We start from the raw sequence: 19,000 nt of genomic DNA, 5'->3' as shown, positions 1-19,000 counted from the left end.
ATTCTTCAGATACAAAAACCAACACAGAAAATACAGAAAAGGCCTCTTACAGCTGTGACATGTTGCTCCACTGTAGCCTGTGTTAGAGCAATTGCAATGGAAGGTGCTCCAAGACTGAGTGCATCTCCCCCCGTGTTCACAATGGCTTGGAGAGCATCTGAAAAGAGAAGAGATATTTATTCACCACAGATTTCCAAAAGGTCAAAAATCTGCATGTATATTTTTCAAGGATCCAAGTACACTTTCAAGAGTAAAAGCCAATGTATGCTTGCTATGGAGGGTGTGGATGCAATTGCGGAACCTCTGGAGGCTTGCAGAGGCCAAATCAAGCTCCGTACTGCATCACCATGTGCCTCTCAAATTTTGTAACATTGCGGAGGGCTCCGTATAGCTCCGTATTGACATGATTGGTTGATGGTAGGTGGGGGCTGGAGGTCCTGTATAAACACAAACTCACTTCCTTGGCATCTTCCTTCATAACAGCTCTGCTCTGCTCCGCAAAGTGCAAGAAGTATGAATGCCCTGACTTCTGCAGAGACCGTATCACAGTAAATGCTGTACGGTCACCGCAAACTATTTTCTCAGAAAGGTATATCTGACTAAATACAACCATTGTTTGACGTGCTGTGAATGTCCTATGAATGTCTAGGAATAAATATGTCTTTATGTCCTTTATAATACTGTCCTTAAGATAAGTGCATCAGCTTTTGGTTCAATGTCCTTTTACTTGAGCTATTCTAAACCTTTTTAAAGTATCCTCAAGAACTGTTCAGCACAGGTGGACATTATTAGAATGTCCATTCATGACATGAAGAGAATGTTCTCTTTTGAAATGGTCAGTTCTGAAAATTAATAATGGGCACCATTATATTACATTCTAATCATCTGAAAACAATAAAAAGCCATGTGTGTGGAGATGTACGTGTTTCATGATGCATACCTTTTCGTAGCCTATGTTAATTAAAGAAGCAATAAAACTGGCCTTCTTTAGACAAGTTGAGTATCTGGAGCATCAGCATTTCTGGGTTCGATTACAGGCTCAAAATGCCGGAAACAAAGTACTTTCTTCTGAAACTCATTAGTCTATTCTTGTTCTGAGAAATGAAGGCTATTCCATGCAAGAAATTGCCAAGAAACTGAAGATCTCGTAGAACGCTGTGTACTACTCCCTTCATAGAACAGCGCAAACTGGCTCTAACCAGTTTGCGCTAACCAGTTGTGCCCTGGTACACAACTGAGCAAGAAGACAAGTACTTTAGAGCGTCTAGTTTGAGAAACAGACACCTCACAAATCCTCAACTGGCAACTTCATTAAATAGTTCCCTCAAAACACCAGTCTCAACGTCAACAGTGAAGAGGCGACTCCGGGATGCTAGCCTTCTAGGCAGAGTTGCAAAGAAAAAGCCATATCTCAGTCTGGCCAATAGAAATAAAAGATTAAGATGTGCAAAAGAACACAGACACTGGACAGACAAAGATTGGAAAAAAGTGTTATGGACAGACAAATCTAAGTTTGAGGTGTTCGGATCACGAAGAAGAACATTCGTGAGACGCAGAAAAAATTAAAAGATGCTGGAGGAGTGCTTGACGCCAACTGTCAAGCATGGTGGAGGCAATGTGATGGTCTGGGGGTGCTTTGGTGGTGGTAAAGTGGGAGATTTGTACAGGGTTAAAGGGATCTTGAAAAAGGAAGGCTATCACTCCATTTTGCAACGCCATGCCATACCCTGTGGATGGCGCTTAATTGGAGCCAATTTCCTCCTACAACAGGACAATGACCCAAAGCACAGCTCCAAACTATGCAGCAACTATTTAGGGAAGAAGCAGTCAGCTGGTATTCTGTCTATAATGGAGTGGCCATCACAGTCACCGGATCTCAACCCTATTGAGCTGTTGTGGGAGCAGCTTGACCGTATGGTACGAAAGAAGTGCCCATCAAGCCAATCCAACTTGTGGAAGGTGCTTCAAGAAGCAGGGGGTGAAATCTCTTCAGATTACCTCAACAAATTCACAACTAGAATGCTAAAGGTCTGCAAGGCTGTAATTGCTGCAAATGGAGGATTCTTTGACGAAAGCAAAGCTTGAAGGACACAATTATTATTTCAATTAAAAATCATTATTTATAACCTTGTCAACGTCTTGACTATATTTCCTATTCATTTTGCGAATCATTTCATGTATGTTTTCATGGAAAACAAGGACATTTCTAAGTGACCCCAAACTTTTTAACGGTAGCTTATGTGTGTGCATTTTGTAGCTGTAGGCTCTAAATGCAGCATGGGTACGGATTTTGAGCCCTTCCCGACAAGAACGGAATGTGAGAACATATTTCAGACTGAGAATGAAACGGTTGCCTTCTAACACTGTTCTCTCTCAGATATAGATTTAAAATGGCATGTGAAGGAGGGAGGACTTCCTGCCAGCCGTCCCCATCATCCTCAACCCAGCAACCCAGCCTGAGACACATTCGTCTGCCTGGCCTGACTGGAATTGATTCCAGAACAGCCACTGAGCTGAATCACAGGATTTCACAGGCTGCCTCACGCTCTCACTGCTGCCTGCTGCCTCATGCACACATTATCTTTCTCTCTCTCTCTCAAACACACACACACACACACACACACACACACACACACTATATCTCTCACCGCAGCCTGCTGTTCACATGGCAAGCTTTCTTCTCAGGCACACAAGTAAATGCCTGCAGGCAGGTACCATTTTCTTGTTAATAACAGTCCCTTTATGATGTTGTGGGTTCAGGTGGTCAACTGCTCAGAGCTCTGAGACTTGGAGACTTGGAGACAGTCAGACACACAGACACACGCACACCTGTCTGTCCTCCTGAGGGAGCAACCAACCATCACTGACTGAATGATAGCTGTGTCAAGTCAGAATCATATGAAGGAATGGTGTCACAACACAGGGCTGACAATGCCCGGTTCACAAACAAATCAAACTCAAATCAAAGTTTACACAGACTTACACATACACCAATTTGCAGATGCTTATGCTCCAGCGGTGCAGTATTATCTAAAAATAACAAAACACATATAGAATAATCCAAAAAGTTAAAAGAAGAAGAAAAAAAAGAAATTAAGAAATATCAGTGAGCCATAATAGAACGAGTCCGGAATATATATACTGTATATAGTAGTGGTAGGATGAGCCATGGCTAGAATACAGTATATAATATACATATGAAGAGGGTATAACAGTATGTAAACATTATTAAAATGACCAGTGTTCAACGACTCTATGAATATAAGGGAACAATCTCTAAGGTGCAGGGCAGAGTACCGGGTGGTGACCGGCTAGTGACAGTGTTCAAGGATCAGGGCAGGGTACCGGGCGGAGGCCAGCTGTTTAACTATAAGACAAGAGCGGGGTCTGATGCTGAAAGAATGGGGTCTGGCTGGTTTATCCTATACAAAGAGACACTTGGCTGGTGTATATCATTGCACTGTATATCATCACGCGGTGTGTCCATCCAGCTGTACTCAACGTGACTCCAAGTCATTACAGTTCACAGCCATGTCACTGAACCCCCCCCCCCCCCCAGTAAAGAACCCTAAAGAGAAAAGTTTGCTAGAATGTCCTACAAAGGACTTCAACAAGCTACAAAGTAAATAACCTCATTCCCCTGAACAGTGTGATGGGACCGAGAAAGTATATATTTGTATCCCCTTCTGGGGGGAGAGAGAGAGAACCTGCTCCAGGACCGTATGCCACAGTAGCTCAAAGACAGGGTGACAGGAGGTTGGCACAGCTAGGCACCCTCTGCTACTTATAACCCCCTCTCTCCCTGGCCCTGATGCCAACTCCAGCCCAGCCCTCGGCAGGCTAAGTCTCTTGCATCGTGACCCCAATCACAGAGAGGTCACAAATATAGCCGTGTCACAGGGCGGAAAAGTCACCGACTGAGAGACAGGCACAGCAGGCCGGTAGAAACAACAGTGTAGGCTACAGTGTTGTTTTCTTAGTCATCATTCACTGGTGTCTGAACAGTAGTTTGTCTTCAAGAGGCAGCTGAGCCTGACAAGGGCCCTGAAGGAGACAGGTAGAGTGACCACATGTCAAGGATTATGCGGGACAGTCCCTCAATTGGCCCTTTGTCCCAATCAAACAATCATGTCCAGCACTTTATCAACACATTCAAACACCCCTAAATAAGAAAAAAAAGGTTGATTTAATTTGCCCAGTATTAAAGTCAGACATTTCGACCTGTATTTTGTGCTAATGACTGTGATAGCCTAGCCTGCTGGTGATGTTAAACACTTCTCCAATCGTTGTTGAGATCTGATATTCTGCGCAGCGCAAGACGAGACGTAAGCCAATGTCATAGGCCAGGGATGGGCAACTTTGATAGAGGTGGGGACCAAAAAATTAAAAATAAGTCAGGACTCATGAGGGGCAGCAGTTGCTCGCGGGTCTGCATAACCACCCAAAAATTCCAAGATTTTCATAAAAATCCACAGATGTATGTGGTCTCTCATTTCTGCATCACCAAATTTTGCATGAGGCAAAAGAGTAGGCTAGGTGTGTTTCAATTGCTCATAAAGGGCAGAAGACTGCAGGCGTGTAGAGCTACCTGAGTGCACCGGAGCTTCACTCTGCCACTTCTCACAATGGTGCTTGTTTACTAAAGCTGAATCAACGTCTTGGAAGATAACATAATGATGAATTAGCATTCTACATCACATAACCAAATACACAGTGCTTTCGGAAAATATTCAGACCCGTTGACTTTTATCCACATTTTGTACCATTACAGCCTTATTCTAAAATGGATTAAACCATTTTTTTCCCATGTATCAATCCACACACAATAAATACCCCATAATGACAGGAGAAAAAACAGGTTTTCGTCAGCGATTACAGCCTCAGGTGTTTTTGGGTATGACACTACAATCTTGGCACACCTGTATTTGGGGAGTTTCTCCCATTCTTCTCTGCAGATCCTCTGAAGCTTTCTCAGGTTGGATGGGGAGCGTCGTTGCACAGCTATTTTCAGGTCTCTCCAGAGATGTTCGATCGGGTTCAAGTCCGGGCTTTGGCTGGGCCACTCAAAGACATTCAGAGACTTGTCCCAAAGCCAATCCTGCATTGTCTTGGCTGTGTGCTTAGTGTCATTGTCCTGTTGGAAGGTGAACCTTCACCCCAGTCTGAGGTCCTGAGCGCTCTGGAGCAGGTTTTCATCAAGGATCTCTCTGTACTTTGCTCCATTCATCTTTCTATAGATCCTGACTAGTCTCCCAGTCCCTGCCGCTGAAAAACATCCCCACAGCATGATGCTGCCACCACCATGCTTCACCGTCGGGATGGTGCCAGGTTTCCTCCAGATGTGACGTTTGGCAAAGCTGTTTTTGCTTTGTCATTATGGGGTATTGTGTGCAGATTGATGAGGGGGAAAAAACGATTTAATCCATTTTAGAATAAGGCTGTAATGTAACAAAATGTGGAAGAAGTCAAGGGGTCTGAATACTTTCCGAATACACTGTAATAGGATAGTATAACGTTACTGTTACACCAAAAAACTTTTTTAATGAGATTTAAGGATGGTAGCTGAAAAGTAAACAAATATTTGTATATAATGCATCCAAAACTCAACAGCGTGCACCACAAGGCAGAAAGTGCTTTGATTGAAATAAAATACAGGAAGTCTATATAGTTTGTTAGCGCCATCTGCTCTAATTTGCTAATTCAAGAAAATCTAAATGCATATTAAGGGTGAGATAGTGGTGCATCCTGGGGGTTTTGGTGGGGGGGGGTGATCTCTGCAAGCTGACAGAGGCCAAACTCACTGGTCCAACACTCCTCGATGCCGCAAAATACAGCCAGACCTGGGTTCAAATTAGGGTGACGGTAATTGGCCAGCCAAATGACTGCGGTCTCCGTAATAAAAAAGATCAATTTTTTTACAAATATGTTTTCCTTTCTTTCACTCCTGACTGTATGTGCTGCCATAGAAATAGAGTGAATAGAACAGGCGTCCCTATTCAAGTCAATGATGGCGTAATGGGTGGACTTGCGGCCATTGCGAGTGTTCCCATAGGACCAAAACAGGAAGTAAAGCAGGAAGTGTACCCATCAATCTGTGCTGTGATTTGTTGAAACAACTCATGTGTCCGAAAACCACGTTTTTTTTTTCATGTGAGTCTTTCATGTCTTTTTGTTGTAAGGGCAGTGGTGTAAAGTACCTAAGTAAAAATAATTAAGTTGTTTTTGGGGGGTATCTGTATTTTACATTTATGACAACTTTTACTTCACTACATTCCGAAAGAAAATTATGTACTTTTTACTCCATACATTTTCCCTGACACCGAAAAGTACTCGTTACATTTCGAATGCTTAGCAGGACAGGAAAATTGTCAAATTCACACACTTCTGAAGAGAACATCCCTAGTTATCCCTAATGCCTCTGATCTGACGGACTGACTAAACACAAATGCTTCGCTTGTAAATTATGTCTGAGTATGAGTGTGCCCCTGGCTATCCTTAAATTATATATTTTTTTTAATTATCCCGTCTGGTTTGCTTAATATAAGGAATGTGAAGTGATTTATACTTTTACTTTTACTTTTGATATTATATTTGAGCAATTACATTTACTTTTGATACTTAAGTATATTTAAAACCAAATACTTTTCAGACTTTTACTCAATAAATATTTCACTGGGTGACTTTCACTTTTACTTTAGTAATTTTCTATTTAGTTATCTTTACTTTTATTCAAGTAGGAAAATTGGGAACTTTTTCCACCACTGTGGAAGGGCATGTCTGGTTACAGCAAATGTCATCCAAAACTCACAGCAGCCATAGATAACCTGGCTATACAATGCAGTAGCCTCTGCTGCAGAGCCAATGGGAAAACAAAACAAAAGCAGCACTGCAGGGGGTGAATTAATATACATGAATGGCAATACGAGCGAATGCTATGGGAATTTATAGGCAATTAGCTCGTAATCGGTAAGAGTGGAATAACTATACAATAGAGTGGAAGTCATTTTCACTACATAATAAATACAATTAAGTGTGACAATTATGAGGTGGAAATCTTGAAAATTTACCAGAATGCTAATCATTATGGTGATTTAGATCTTAAGATAAATACATGTTTGCAGTGTATATTAGTGACATCAACACATCTCCGATTCTTACTGTATAAGGTGAGGTGGCTATGGACCTGATCGTGCCTGTTCTCTGTTCCTGAGAAACTTGGTCTTTTTATAGATGTAGGTAGCTTGCAAACCTAGAGAGAGTGCAGACTAAAATCACTGTGCATTATAAATTATTCAATTCCCCTATCCACTCATCAGGCTTAGCTACCAGCTTTGTGCTACTGCCTTATTCCCTTTGTCATGCACACTCACACACGCACGCACACACTCACACACGCACGCTCTGTGTCTTAAAGTAACGGTGTGTGCAGCATGCCTGCCTGACATGTCAACATTGGCGTCATTATTTCAGTATATACTCTATGCACTGTTTATGCCTGTTAATTTATCGAAGGAGCACTTTCAACACGCCTCCGGCCTGATGCCAAGGTGTCACACAGACCACAGGGACATGGAGTCAGCTAAAAACAGCGCTCCCCCTCTAACTTCCACATGCACGGACAAAGGCAGGCGCAATCGCACACACACTCATGCACAAGCCTCACAAATGAACTCCCTCTCCCCCTCCCTCCCTCACACACACACAAACACACACACATTAACACTACTCCCCTAGGGTGAGCCTTTTCTCAGATTCATTTCTACATCCTTCCTGACAAGCAGCAGAGCAACAGCATCACACAGGCATTCATATTTACAATGTGGAGGGACTGAAGTTACGTAACAGCGGTAGGGGGTAGAGCAGGAGTGTCATACTCATTTTGCCCAGGGGGCAGCATTCGGTCTTCAATAAGGTCCCGGAGGGCCGAACTGACAATTGCTTATATTTCCTTGCAGACACAATTTGCTAAAGATTGTCCTCTATTCCTCTTTTTGGGAATATTCTATGCTCCCTGACTGTCCAGCGATTATTGGCTAACTGGACAGTCGAGAAACTGTATAAATATAGGTCCATTACAGTGGCAGTCGGGGCTGTTTAAGATGAGCATGGCCTTATTTCCATTACAGCACATTGGATGGCTGTCATTCAAATTCGAATTACCCAGGTCAATGTAACATCGATAGGTTTAGGCTACTACATGATACTCACATTTTCCCTATACCCATCATGAGGTTGCTTCAACATAGCCTACAAATGAAAGTTAACAACATATGGGCACAAGTCAATAGGAAAATTTGAGTAATCAAGGTGACAGACAGTGACACATTCAATACCACAATGCACACTCTTGCCTGCATCTAGCTGATCTAGGGTGTAATCATTAGTCCAAAAGCTGCAAACGAGAGTTTCTATTGGACAAATTCAAGTATGTTTATCCCTGTTTCGTTCCGTTTAAGAAACGTTTTCAACAGAATCGGCAGAATGAATACACCCCTGATCACACGCAAACACAGTTCACTTTCAGAGCAGCCACATACACACAGCATGATCCATTTGATCATTGTATAATTCCTTCTCACATCTACATGCTCTCCTCCTCTCACCTTTCACTTCGCTTGTGGACTTCAATGCACAACACATCAGCTGTCTGTGACGAGGTGGAAAAACCTACATCCTTGTCACCATATTAGCTGACCTCAAGCAAACATAGGTACTAGATGTAACGCGTTAGTAAACACGCTACAATCATGCAGTAATGTGTGGCAATAAATGAATAATACCAAAAACGTACCTTCAATTGTTCCACTGTTGGATAGCCATAGCCAGCTAGGTAACATATCATCCCTCTCTGTTTGAGCCAAGTGTTTGAGTAGGCTAAACTAGCTAGCTGTATTTGCTAGCTAAGTAAGTAAAAAAAAAATATATATATATAGATAGCTCTCTCTCTGTCTTGCTTCTCCTTCATTTTTGAAAATCTTTATTTGTTTAAAACTGTTCAATTATTGTCTTTCTCTTTGAGTCAATTACTCACCACAATTTATGCAATGCAGTAGCTTATGCTTTCCGTACTAGATTCCTTCTCTGATACTTTGATTGGGACGACAACATGTCACTTCATAATGCAAGAGCTCTGATAGGTTGGAGGACGTCCTCCAGAAGTTCTCATAATTACTGTGTGTAAGTCTATGGTAGTGGGTGAGAACCATGAGCCTCCTAGGTTTTGTATTGAATTCAATGTACCCAGAGGAGGATGGAAACTAGGGGGCAGTTCTAAGCTGACATATTGAATTGTTTTATGATGGTCATATTATGGATTATTTAGCTATTTGATTTAGATTTTTGGACCCCTTTAGGTATCACATGCTTATAATAAAAATATATATTTGATAAAATACTGAATTTTGGCCTTTACTACTATAGCCCAGAGAAACACATTGAATAAAACATTCATAAATGGCAAAAAAGACAGTCCAAAAAGATAATCATAAGCAACAAGGTTTTGAAATGTTTTTCCTATATCTAGGAGATATAAGAAAGGTTAGGAAATATATATATATATCTACAGTACCAGTGAAAAGTTTGGACACACCTACCCATTTAAGGGTTTTCTTTATTTTTACTATTTCTCTACATTGTACAATAATAGTGAAGACATCAAAACTGAAATAACAAACATGGAATCATGAAGTAACCCAAAAAGTTTTCAACAAATAAAAATACATTAATATATGAGATTGTTCAAAGTAGCCACCTTTTGCCTTGATGACAGCTTTGCAGACTCTTGGCATTCTCTGAACAAGCTTCATAAAGTAGTCACCTGGAATGCATTTGAATTAGCAGGGGTGCCTTGCTAAAAGTTAATTTGTGGAATTTCTTTTCTTCTTAATGCATTTGAGCCAATCAGTTGTGCTGTGACAAGCTAGGGGTGATATACAGAAAACCGCCCTATTTGGTAAAAGACCAAGTCCATATTATGGCAAGAACAGCTCAAATAAGCAAAGAGAAATGACAGTCAATCCGGAAAATTTCAAGAACTTTGAAAGTTTCTTCAAGTGCAGTCGCAAAAACCATCGAGCTATGGCGAAACCGGCTCTCATGAGGACCGCCACAGGAAAGGAAGAGTTACCTCTGCTGCAGAGGATAAATTCATTAGGGTTAACTGCCCCTCAGATTGCAGCCCAAATAAATACTTCAGAGAGTAACAGACACATCTCAACATCAACTGTTCAGAGGAGACTACGTGAATCAGGCCTTCATGGTCAAATTGCTGCATAGAAATCACCACTAAAGGACACCAATAATAAGAAGAGACTTGCTTGGTCCAAGAAACACAAGCATTGGACATTAGACCGGTGGAAGTCTGTCCTTTGGTCTGATGAGTCCAAATTTGAGATTTTTGGTTGCAACCGCTGTGTCTTTGGGAGACCCAGAGTAGGTGAACGGATGATCTCCGCATGTGTGGTTCCCACTGTGAAGCATGGAGGAGGTGTGATGGTGTGGGGGTGCTTTATTGGTGACACTGTCACTTATTTATTTAGAATTCAAGGCACACTTAACCAGCATGGCTACCACAGCATTCTGCAGCGATACGCCATCTCATCTGGTTTGCGATTAGTGGGACTATCATTTGTTTTTAAACAGTTAAAGGACCCAAAACACACCTCCAGGCTGTGTAATGGCTATTTGACCAAGGAGAGTGATGCCCTCCACAATCACCCAAACTCAACCCAATTGAGATGGTTTGGGATGAGTTGGACCGCAGAGTGAAGGAAAAGCAGCCAACAAGTGCTCAGCATATGTGGGAACTCCTTTAACCTCTATGGGCTAGGTGGGACGCTTGCCTACTCAACAGCCAGTGGAATCCCGTGGCGCGATATTCAAATACCTTAGAAATTACTAAATTACTGAAATACCGGTGAATTTACTAAATTATTCACGATAAACGTTCACAAAAAACATAACAATTATTTTAAGAATTATAGATACAGAACTCCTTTATGCAATCGCTATGTCCGATTTTAAAATAGCTTTTTGGTGAAAGCACATTTTGCAATATTCTGAGTAGATAGCCTGGCCATCACAGGCTAGCTATTTTGACACCCACCAAGTTTGGCCCTCACCAAACTCAGATTTACTATAATAAAAATTGGATTACCTTTGCTGTTCATCGTCAGAATGCACTCCCAGGACTTCTACTTCAATAACAAACGTTGGTTTGGTTCCAAATAATCCATAGTTATATCCAAATAGCGGTGTTTTGTTCGTGCGTTCAAGACACTATCCGAAGGGTAAAGAAGGGTGACGTGCCCGGCGCGTTTCGTGACAAAAAAATTCAAAACCTTCCATTACCGTACTTCGAAGCATGTCAAACGCTGTTTAAAATCCATTTTTATGCAATTTTTCTCGTAAAAAAGCGATAATATTCCGACCGGGAAACCCTGTTTTTGTTCAAAGACTGAAAATGTAAACATGGTGGAGGCTCGTGCACGAGCGCCCAAGTCTCATTGTTCTCAGATCGACCACTATCCAAATGCGCTACTGTTTTTCAGCCATGGCCTGCAGAGTCATCATTCCCCATTCTGGCGCCTTCTGAGAGCCTATGGGAGCGTTAGAAAATGTCACGTTATGCCAGAGATCCCCTGTTTTGGATAGAGATGATCAAGAAGGCCAAGAAATAGTCAGAGAGAGCGCTTCCTGTTTGGAATCTTCTCAGGTTTTGGCCTGCCAAATGAGTTCTGTTATACTCACAGACACCATTCAAACAATTTTAGAAACTTTAGGGTGTTTTCTATCCAAATCAAACAATTATATGCATATTCTAGTTACTGGGCAGGAGTAGTAACCAGATTAAATCAGGTACATTTTTTATCCGGCCGTGCAAATACTGCCCTCTATCCCCAACAGGTTAAGACTGTTGGAAAAGCATTCCTCATGAAACTGGTTGAGAGATGCCAAGAGTGTGCAAAGCTGTCATTAAGGCAAAGGGTGGCAACTTTGAAGAATCTCAAATGTAAAATATATTTGGATTTCTTTAACACTTTTTTGGTTACTACATGATTCCATATGTGTTAGTTCATAGTTTTGATGTCTTCACTATTATTCTACAATGTAGAAATTAATCTAAATAAAAACCCTTGAATGAGTAGGTGTGTCCAAACTTTTGACTGGTACTGCATAAGTTTTTTCTTTACACATATTTAACCCCTTTTTTTTGGGTAGGCACAAAGCTACTTTCATACTTTGATACATTTTTTAAAACCGGTACTGGTTACCTTCAGATCAGTCCCATCTGTGGGGGTCATAGAGCAAAACTGAGAACATCGTTTTTTGTGAGAATCTCCCCTTTTCACAGTGTGGTCACATTAGCTTGTAGCCCAAATGGTTTGTGCGCTATGAAACAGAAGTTGGCACATCAACAGTACAGACTTCAGGCGAGTCCTCTGACACTTGTGGGGGGTCGTAGAGCAAAATGGAGACCACCATCGAGTTCGTGAGAGTCTCGCATTTCCATAGAGTGGTCATAAGTTTGTAGGTCAAACCGCTTGGACAGTACAGACATTTTCATTAGAAGATCGATTTTCGGGATGTCTCATGTTCTGACAAACACCACTCTAGCTCTGTCACCTTTCACCGCAGATGCGGAAGTGCGACATCGGCGGATGCGATGGATGGAGACACATCCAATATATAGCTTAAAATTATGGATTTTGATGGGGATTATCAATCAATTACTTGGTGACGCGAATATATTTAGTATAGTTGTATGTAAAAAGGCAAACTTTTTTTATTGTTTCACTATTTTATTTTTATGAAATTCACTGAGGAGGATGGTCCTCCCCTTCCTCCTCTGAGGAGCCTCCACTGGTCCATTATCATTTCTATACATTTTCAATTTGGTTTTAGTCATTTTAAAGCATATTGAGTTTGTCCCCCCCAACTATTTTTTTTACTCAAACCACCTGCGGGCCAAATTGGAACCCCTTCGCAGGACATATTTTTGACACCACTGGGGTAGAACGATTCAAGAACACATGTATCAAGATTTAAAGAAAAAAGTGTGGACTATGCAGAATTTGCCCCATCCACCTCCCTGAAAATGAACTTCTAGAATATTACCTAGTCAGCAGGCTTGTCAAACATTATATTTTTATTTTAGCACACCATTTTCAGGTTTTCAGGCCAGGTTTCTGAACCCAGATTAAGTGCTGGATTCAATCAGATTGACATCTGCATAGCGTTGTTTTGGCAGTATCAGAGGTGGAACTGTGTCAGTGCTGCAAAATCTACAATCTGCTCCTTGTGTTGCCTTACCACAGACACTGCCATTGGATGCAGCGAAACCACACCCAAGTAGAATCTGACAAATCCCATGCAGCCATGTCAGACGTTAAAACACTCGAATTAGACTAATATGCATAAATCCCCCGATCTAAATTAACATGAATTATGTTTTGACATTTGAGAGTCATTAGGCTATTTTTAACATCGATAGTGTCGTTTTGAACTTTTAACTCGGTAGGGATAATAAGTAAAGGGAGTGGTTTGTGACACACAAGAGCAGCCGCTCACCGATATGTTAGTTTATACAGCAGTTGCACATCCAACACCGCCAAACATCTGCTATGCGAATGTCGGCCAACACTGGTTAATGCTCGATCTGATTAAATTTCTCCTGGACTGATAGGCATGCTGTAACGGACGTCGTAAGGAGTGGACCAAAATGCAGCGGGTAAAGTGCTCATCTTCTTATTTATTAAATTATTTATTAAAGGAAAAACACTTAAACAAAACAAACGACGAAAACAGTCCAATAAGGTGCACAGACTATACTGGAAACAACCACCCACCAACACAAGTGAAAAATGAACACACTTAAATATGGCCTCCAATTAGAGACATCGACAACCAGCTGCCTCTAATGGGAGGTCATTGAAAAACACAACATAGAAATAGAAAACTAGAATAAACATAGAAATAGAAAATATAGAACATAAATCAAAAACCCCGAAACACACAAAACAAACACCCCCTGCCACGCCCTGACCAAACTACAATAACAAATAACCCCTTTTACTGGTCAGGACGTGACACATGCTCAGCTGAGAAGGTCCATTGAAAATGCTTTTAAGGCAACACTATAAGCGTAGTCTGTGTCTGGGAAAGAGGTCCTTGGTGTTTGAATCTAACAATTTTACTAATGTTTAATATGTAGTACTGAAATGTGTGGCACTCATTAGATATGGTTGAACATAATTTGAGCCCTTGCATTTTGTCATTTTTTCTACCTATCTGTTCGACTGTCGGTTTCTCTACAGCTGACACACAAACATGCGCACATTCGCACGTGCCAACACACACACACGCCTGCAGATGTAATAAGTTCCACTGAAATGAGAAGAAAGCTGTGGATATCAGTAAATAATTTCACCCCCCCTAACATTACACCACAGTCATGTCTGTTAAATGGAGTTAGAAGATGCCAACTTTATTTCTGCTGGCTGTAAACGTTTTTACTATGTGATTCTGTCCAGTGAAAAAAGAAAATCCCAAACCCTCTCTGACTGCCTGTTTACTAACACATAAGGGACGGTTTGAAATTTACAGAACGTGGACGCTAATTAGAGAAGGTGTAATTAATTTGAAGAGTGTTCATTTTAATTAGGCTTTACTAACAACAAGAGGACTTTGTGTTGGAGCCGATTTCTTCCTATTTAAGAAACAAGAGGTAGGCCTACCCGTTTGACCGACAAAATTATAGGCTGCTATCCATAGATTTGTCAGCCAATTCCTCCACCCACCATGGACTCTTTAAATACCTCTGTGTCAGTGAAGAGCTTGGTGTGTTAAGTTAAAACCAGGGCTCAATTTGAAAGGGGTATGTGAGGATACTATTGTAAAGTGGTTTTTCCACTGGATATCTTAAGGTGAATGCACCAATTTATAAGTCGCTCTGGATAAGAGCGTCTGCTAAATGACTTAAATGTAAATGTAAATGATACGCCATACCTTTTGTTAAATAAAATGGCAAAAAGCATAGGCCAAACCCTTGTAAGTATAACATTTAAGATAATAAAAAAGGAGCAGATTATACAAAGCAATCTATAACACCGCTTTAGTCCGCAATGCTTTTTGCTATAAACAAAGTACCCGAGAAAGACGTGACTCTGATGCATATGGGGATATATTTGGGCCATCTCTATGACATTCAGAGGTTGAGCTACAACCTTTTATAGTCAAGGAGATATATAATGCGTTTATAAAAGGCTACTTTTTCTCGGACCCACAAATGCAATGATAGATTCATGCAATGTTTTTTTAAAGGAGATATTTTTACCCCTACCCTTGTCCATGGTGGTCTGCAAACCCACAACCTTCTGGCCAGCAGCTCTAAGCACAATACAAATTGTCACTTTGCCATGTAATGTTTACACGTTTGCTCTGGTCTGTCCTATAAGTGAGGGTTAATGGTAGGCATGTTCTCTGCTATCCACTTTATGTTTTAATTATTATTTTGGGTATAGGGGACGGTCACTTGTTTTTTTTCAAGTGTTCAGGGACGGTCGGATAAAATATATTTTACTGAAAGGAGGGCCATCCATTTTCCTTTTAGTGAGTTCCGATTTTCTCCAAGTACACCTTACTATAAATATCGTACAGGTATTTCACTGAGTGGTATATGAAAATACACAGTCATACAAGTATGTTGTGCATGGTTGCCATTGTATGTGAACACCTGTCGTCAAACATCTCATTCCAAAATCATGGGCATTAATATGGAGTTGGTCCCCCATTTGCTGCTATAACAGCCTCCACTCTTCTGGGAAGGCTTTCCACTAAATGTAAGAACATTGCTGCGGGGACTTGCTTGCATTCAGCCACAAGAGCATTAGTGAGGCCGGGCACTGATGTTGGGCGATTAGGCCTAGCTTACAGTCGGCGTTCCAATTCATCCCAAAGGTGATCGATGGGGTTGAGGTCAGGGCTCTGTGCAGGCCAGTCAAGTACACCAATCTCGACAAACCATTTCTGTATGGACCTTGCTTTGTAAACGGGGGCATTGTCATGCTGAAACAGGAAAGGGCCTTTCTCAAACTGTTGCCACAAAGTTGGAAGCACAGAATCATCTAAAATGTAATTGTATGCTGTAGCGTTAAGATTTCCCTTCACTGGAATTAAGGGGCCTAGCCCGAACCATGAAAAACAGCCCCAGACCAGTATTCTTCCTCCACCAAACTGTACAGTTGGCACTATGCATTGGGGCAGGTAGCGCTCTCCTGATATCCGCAAACCCAGATTTGTCTGTCGGATTGCCAGATGGTGAAGCGTGATTCATCACTCCAGAGAAGGCTTTTCCACTGCTCCAGATTCCAATGGTGGTGAGCTTTACACCACTCGGTGGAAGCGTTCTGTGAGCTTGTGTACCCTACCACTTCGCAGCTGAGCTGTTGTTGCTCCTAGACATTTCCACTTCACAATAACAGCACTTACAGTTGACAGGGGCAACTCTCGCAGGGCAGAAATTTAACAAACTGACTTGTTGGAAAGGTGGCATCCTATGACGGTGCCACATTGAAAGTCACTGAGCTCTTCAGTACTGGCCATTCTACTGCCATTGACTGTCTGTGGAGATTGAAAGGCTGTGTGTTCGATTTTATACACCTGTCAGCAACGGGTGTGGCTGAAATAGCCGAATCCAATCATTCAAAGGGCTGTCCACATACTTTGAGTGTACTTCACGGAGAGGTACAGTGAATTCAGAAAGTATTCAAACTCGTTACGTTACAGCGTTAAATGTTTTTCCACATCAATTTACACACAATACATCATAATGACAAAGCAAAAATTGGTTTTTAGAAAATTTTACAAATGTATAAAAAAAACACTAATATATTACATTGACATAAGTATTCAGACCCTTTGCTATGAGACTCGAAATTGAGCTCAGGTTCATCCTGTTTCCATTGATCATCCTTGAGATGTTTCTACAACCTGATTGGAGTCCACCTGTTGTAAATTCAACTGATTGGATATGATTTGGAAAGGCACACACCTGTCTTTATAAGGTCCCACAGTTGACAGTGCATGGCAGAGGAAAAACCAAACCTTGAGGTCAAAGGAATTGTCTGTAGAGCTCCGAGACAGGATTGTGTTGAGGCAAAGATCTGGGGAAGGATACCAAAAGATTTCTGCAGCATTGAAGGTCTCCAAGAACACAATGGCCTCCATCATTCTTAAATGGAAGAAGTTTGGAACCACCAAGACTCTTCCTAGAGCTGGCCGCCCGGCCACACTGAGCAATCGGGGAAGAAGGGCCTTAGTCAGGGACATGACCAAGAACCCGACGGTCACTCTAACAGAGCTCCAAAGTTCGCCTGTGGAGATGGGAGAACCTTCCAGAAGGACAACCATCTCTGCAGCACTCCACCAATGGTAGAGTGTCCAGACGGAAGCCTCTTGGAGTTTACCAAAAGGAACCTAAAGGATTCTCAGACATGAGAAATAAGATTATCTGGTCGGATGAAACCAAGATTGAGCTCTTTGGCCTGAATGCCAAGCGTGAGGTCTGGAGGAAACCTGGCATCAGCCAAGACAACGCAGGAGTGGATTCGGGACAAGTCTCTGAATGTCCTTGAGTGGCCCAGACAGAGCCCGGTCTTGAACCCGATCAAACATCTCTGGAGAGACCTGAAAATAGCTGTGCAGTGACGCTCCCCATCCAACCTGAGAGAGCTTGAGAGGATCTGCAGAGACGAATGGGAGAAACTCCCCAAATACGGGTGTGCCAAGCTGTACCCAAGAAGACTCGAGGCTGTAATCACTGACAAAGGTGCTTCAACAAAGTACTGAGTAAAGGGTCTGATTACCTATGTAAATGCGATATTTTTTATTCATTTTCTGACATTTCTAAAAACCTGTTTTTGCTTTGTCATTATGGAGTATTGTGTGTAGATTGATGAGGGGAAAAAACTGTTGAATCCATTTTAGAATAAGGTTGTAACATAACAAAATGTGGAAAAAGTCAAGGGGTCTGAATACTTTCTGAAAACACTGTTTATTTGGTTATGTGATCTTCCAAGACATTGATTCAGCTTTGATCTAACTTTAGTAAACAAGCACCATTGTGAGAAGTGGCAGAGCGATGCTCCGGTGCACTCAGGTAGCTCTACACGCCTGCAGTCTTCTGCCCTGAATGAGCAATTGAAGCACACTTAGCCTACTCTTTTGCCTTGCGCAAAATTTTGTGGTGCAGAAACGAGAGATCACATATGTGAGGCTGTTTTATGAAAATCTTGGAATATTTGGTTGGGTATGCAGTACGTGAGCAACTGCTGCCCTCATGATGAGTTGTGATTTTTTTGTGGCCCCTACCCCTATCAAAGTTGCCCATCCCTGGCCTATGACATTGGCCTACATCTCGAGTTGCGTTGCGCAGAATATCAGATCTCAACTGTTTAACTGTTTAACATCACCAGTAGGCTAGGCTACCACAGAGTAATTTTGTAAATGCCAGATCTCTATGGCAAGATACATCATTCACCCAAGTTTTCGTGGAGACAGTTCCACAGTCCCCTCCCTGATTTCATTGTGGGGGACAATGAAATAATAGGATACATTTACAAACGTGCAGATATTCAATTAAAATCAGTGAAGCAGGAGATATTTCTCTCTCTCTCTCGCTGATGACTATGTACAAGCAGTACAGACAGACTTAGCTATAACTGTGCGGTGTGTGTGTGCGGTGTGTGAGTGTATGTATGGCCACAAGGAGAGTAGATAATTGTCCCATTAATTGTTTTCCTATTTGTGTGTGGAGGAAGCCGACAGTGATCCATTAGCTCTGCTGTTTGGTGGCTTTGACTCGCCGTCTCTTTCATATCAAATGCGATCTGGAATAGATGGTGGATAACGGGAAGAACTACGGCGAAGATGAAGATAACAATGCCTGCATCCCAAATGGCATCCACCCTATTCCCTATATAGTGGCCAGGCCAGGGCCTAT

At 41.8% G+C, this 19,000-nt stretch overlaps 1 protein-coding gene across 3 annotated transcripts in view; it reads right to left on the bottom strand.

The window, feature by feature from the left end:
- The window catches only part of LOC115159181 (contactin-associated protein-like 4), a 187,202-nt gene that overhangs the window by 64,520 nt on the left and 103,682 nt on the right, over positions 1 to 19,000 (bottom strand). For all 3 annotated transcript variants that reach the window (XM_029708648.1, XM_029708649.1, XM_029708650.1), the window contains one exon: positions 51 to 157. In XM_029708648.1, the coding sequence (XP_029564508.1) occupies positions 51 to 157 (107 nt within the window). The remainder of the gene's footprint in view (positions 1 to 50; positions 158 to 19,000) is intronic.

The sequence above is a fragment of the Salmo trutta genome, chromosome 23 (genome assembly GCF_901001165.1).
Source record: "Salmo trutta chromosome 23, fSalTru1.1, whole genome shotgun sequence".
NCBI lineage: Eukaryota > Metazoa > Chordata > Actinopteri > Salmoniformes > Salmonidae > Salmo > Salmo trutta.
The sequence above is the reverse complement of the archived record's forward strand: the minus strand, read 5'-3'. Positions and strand labels throughout refer to the sequence as shown.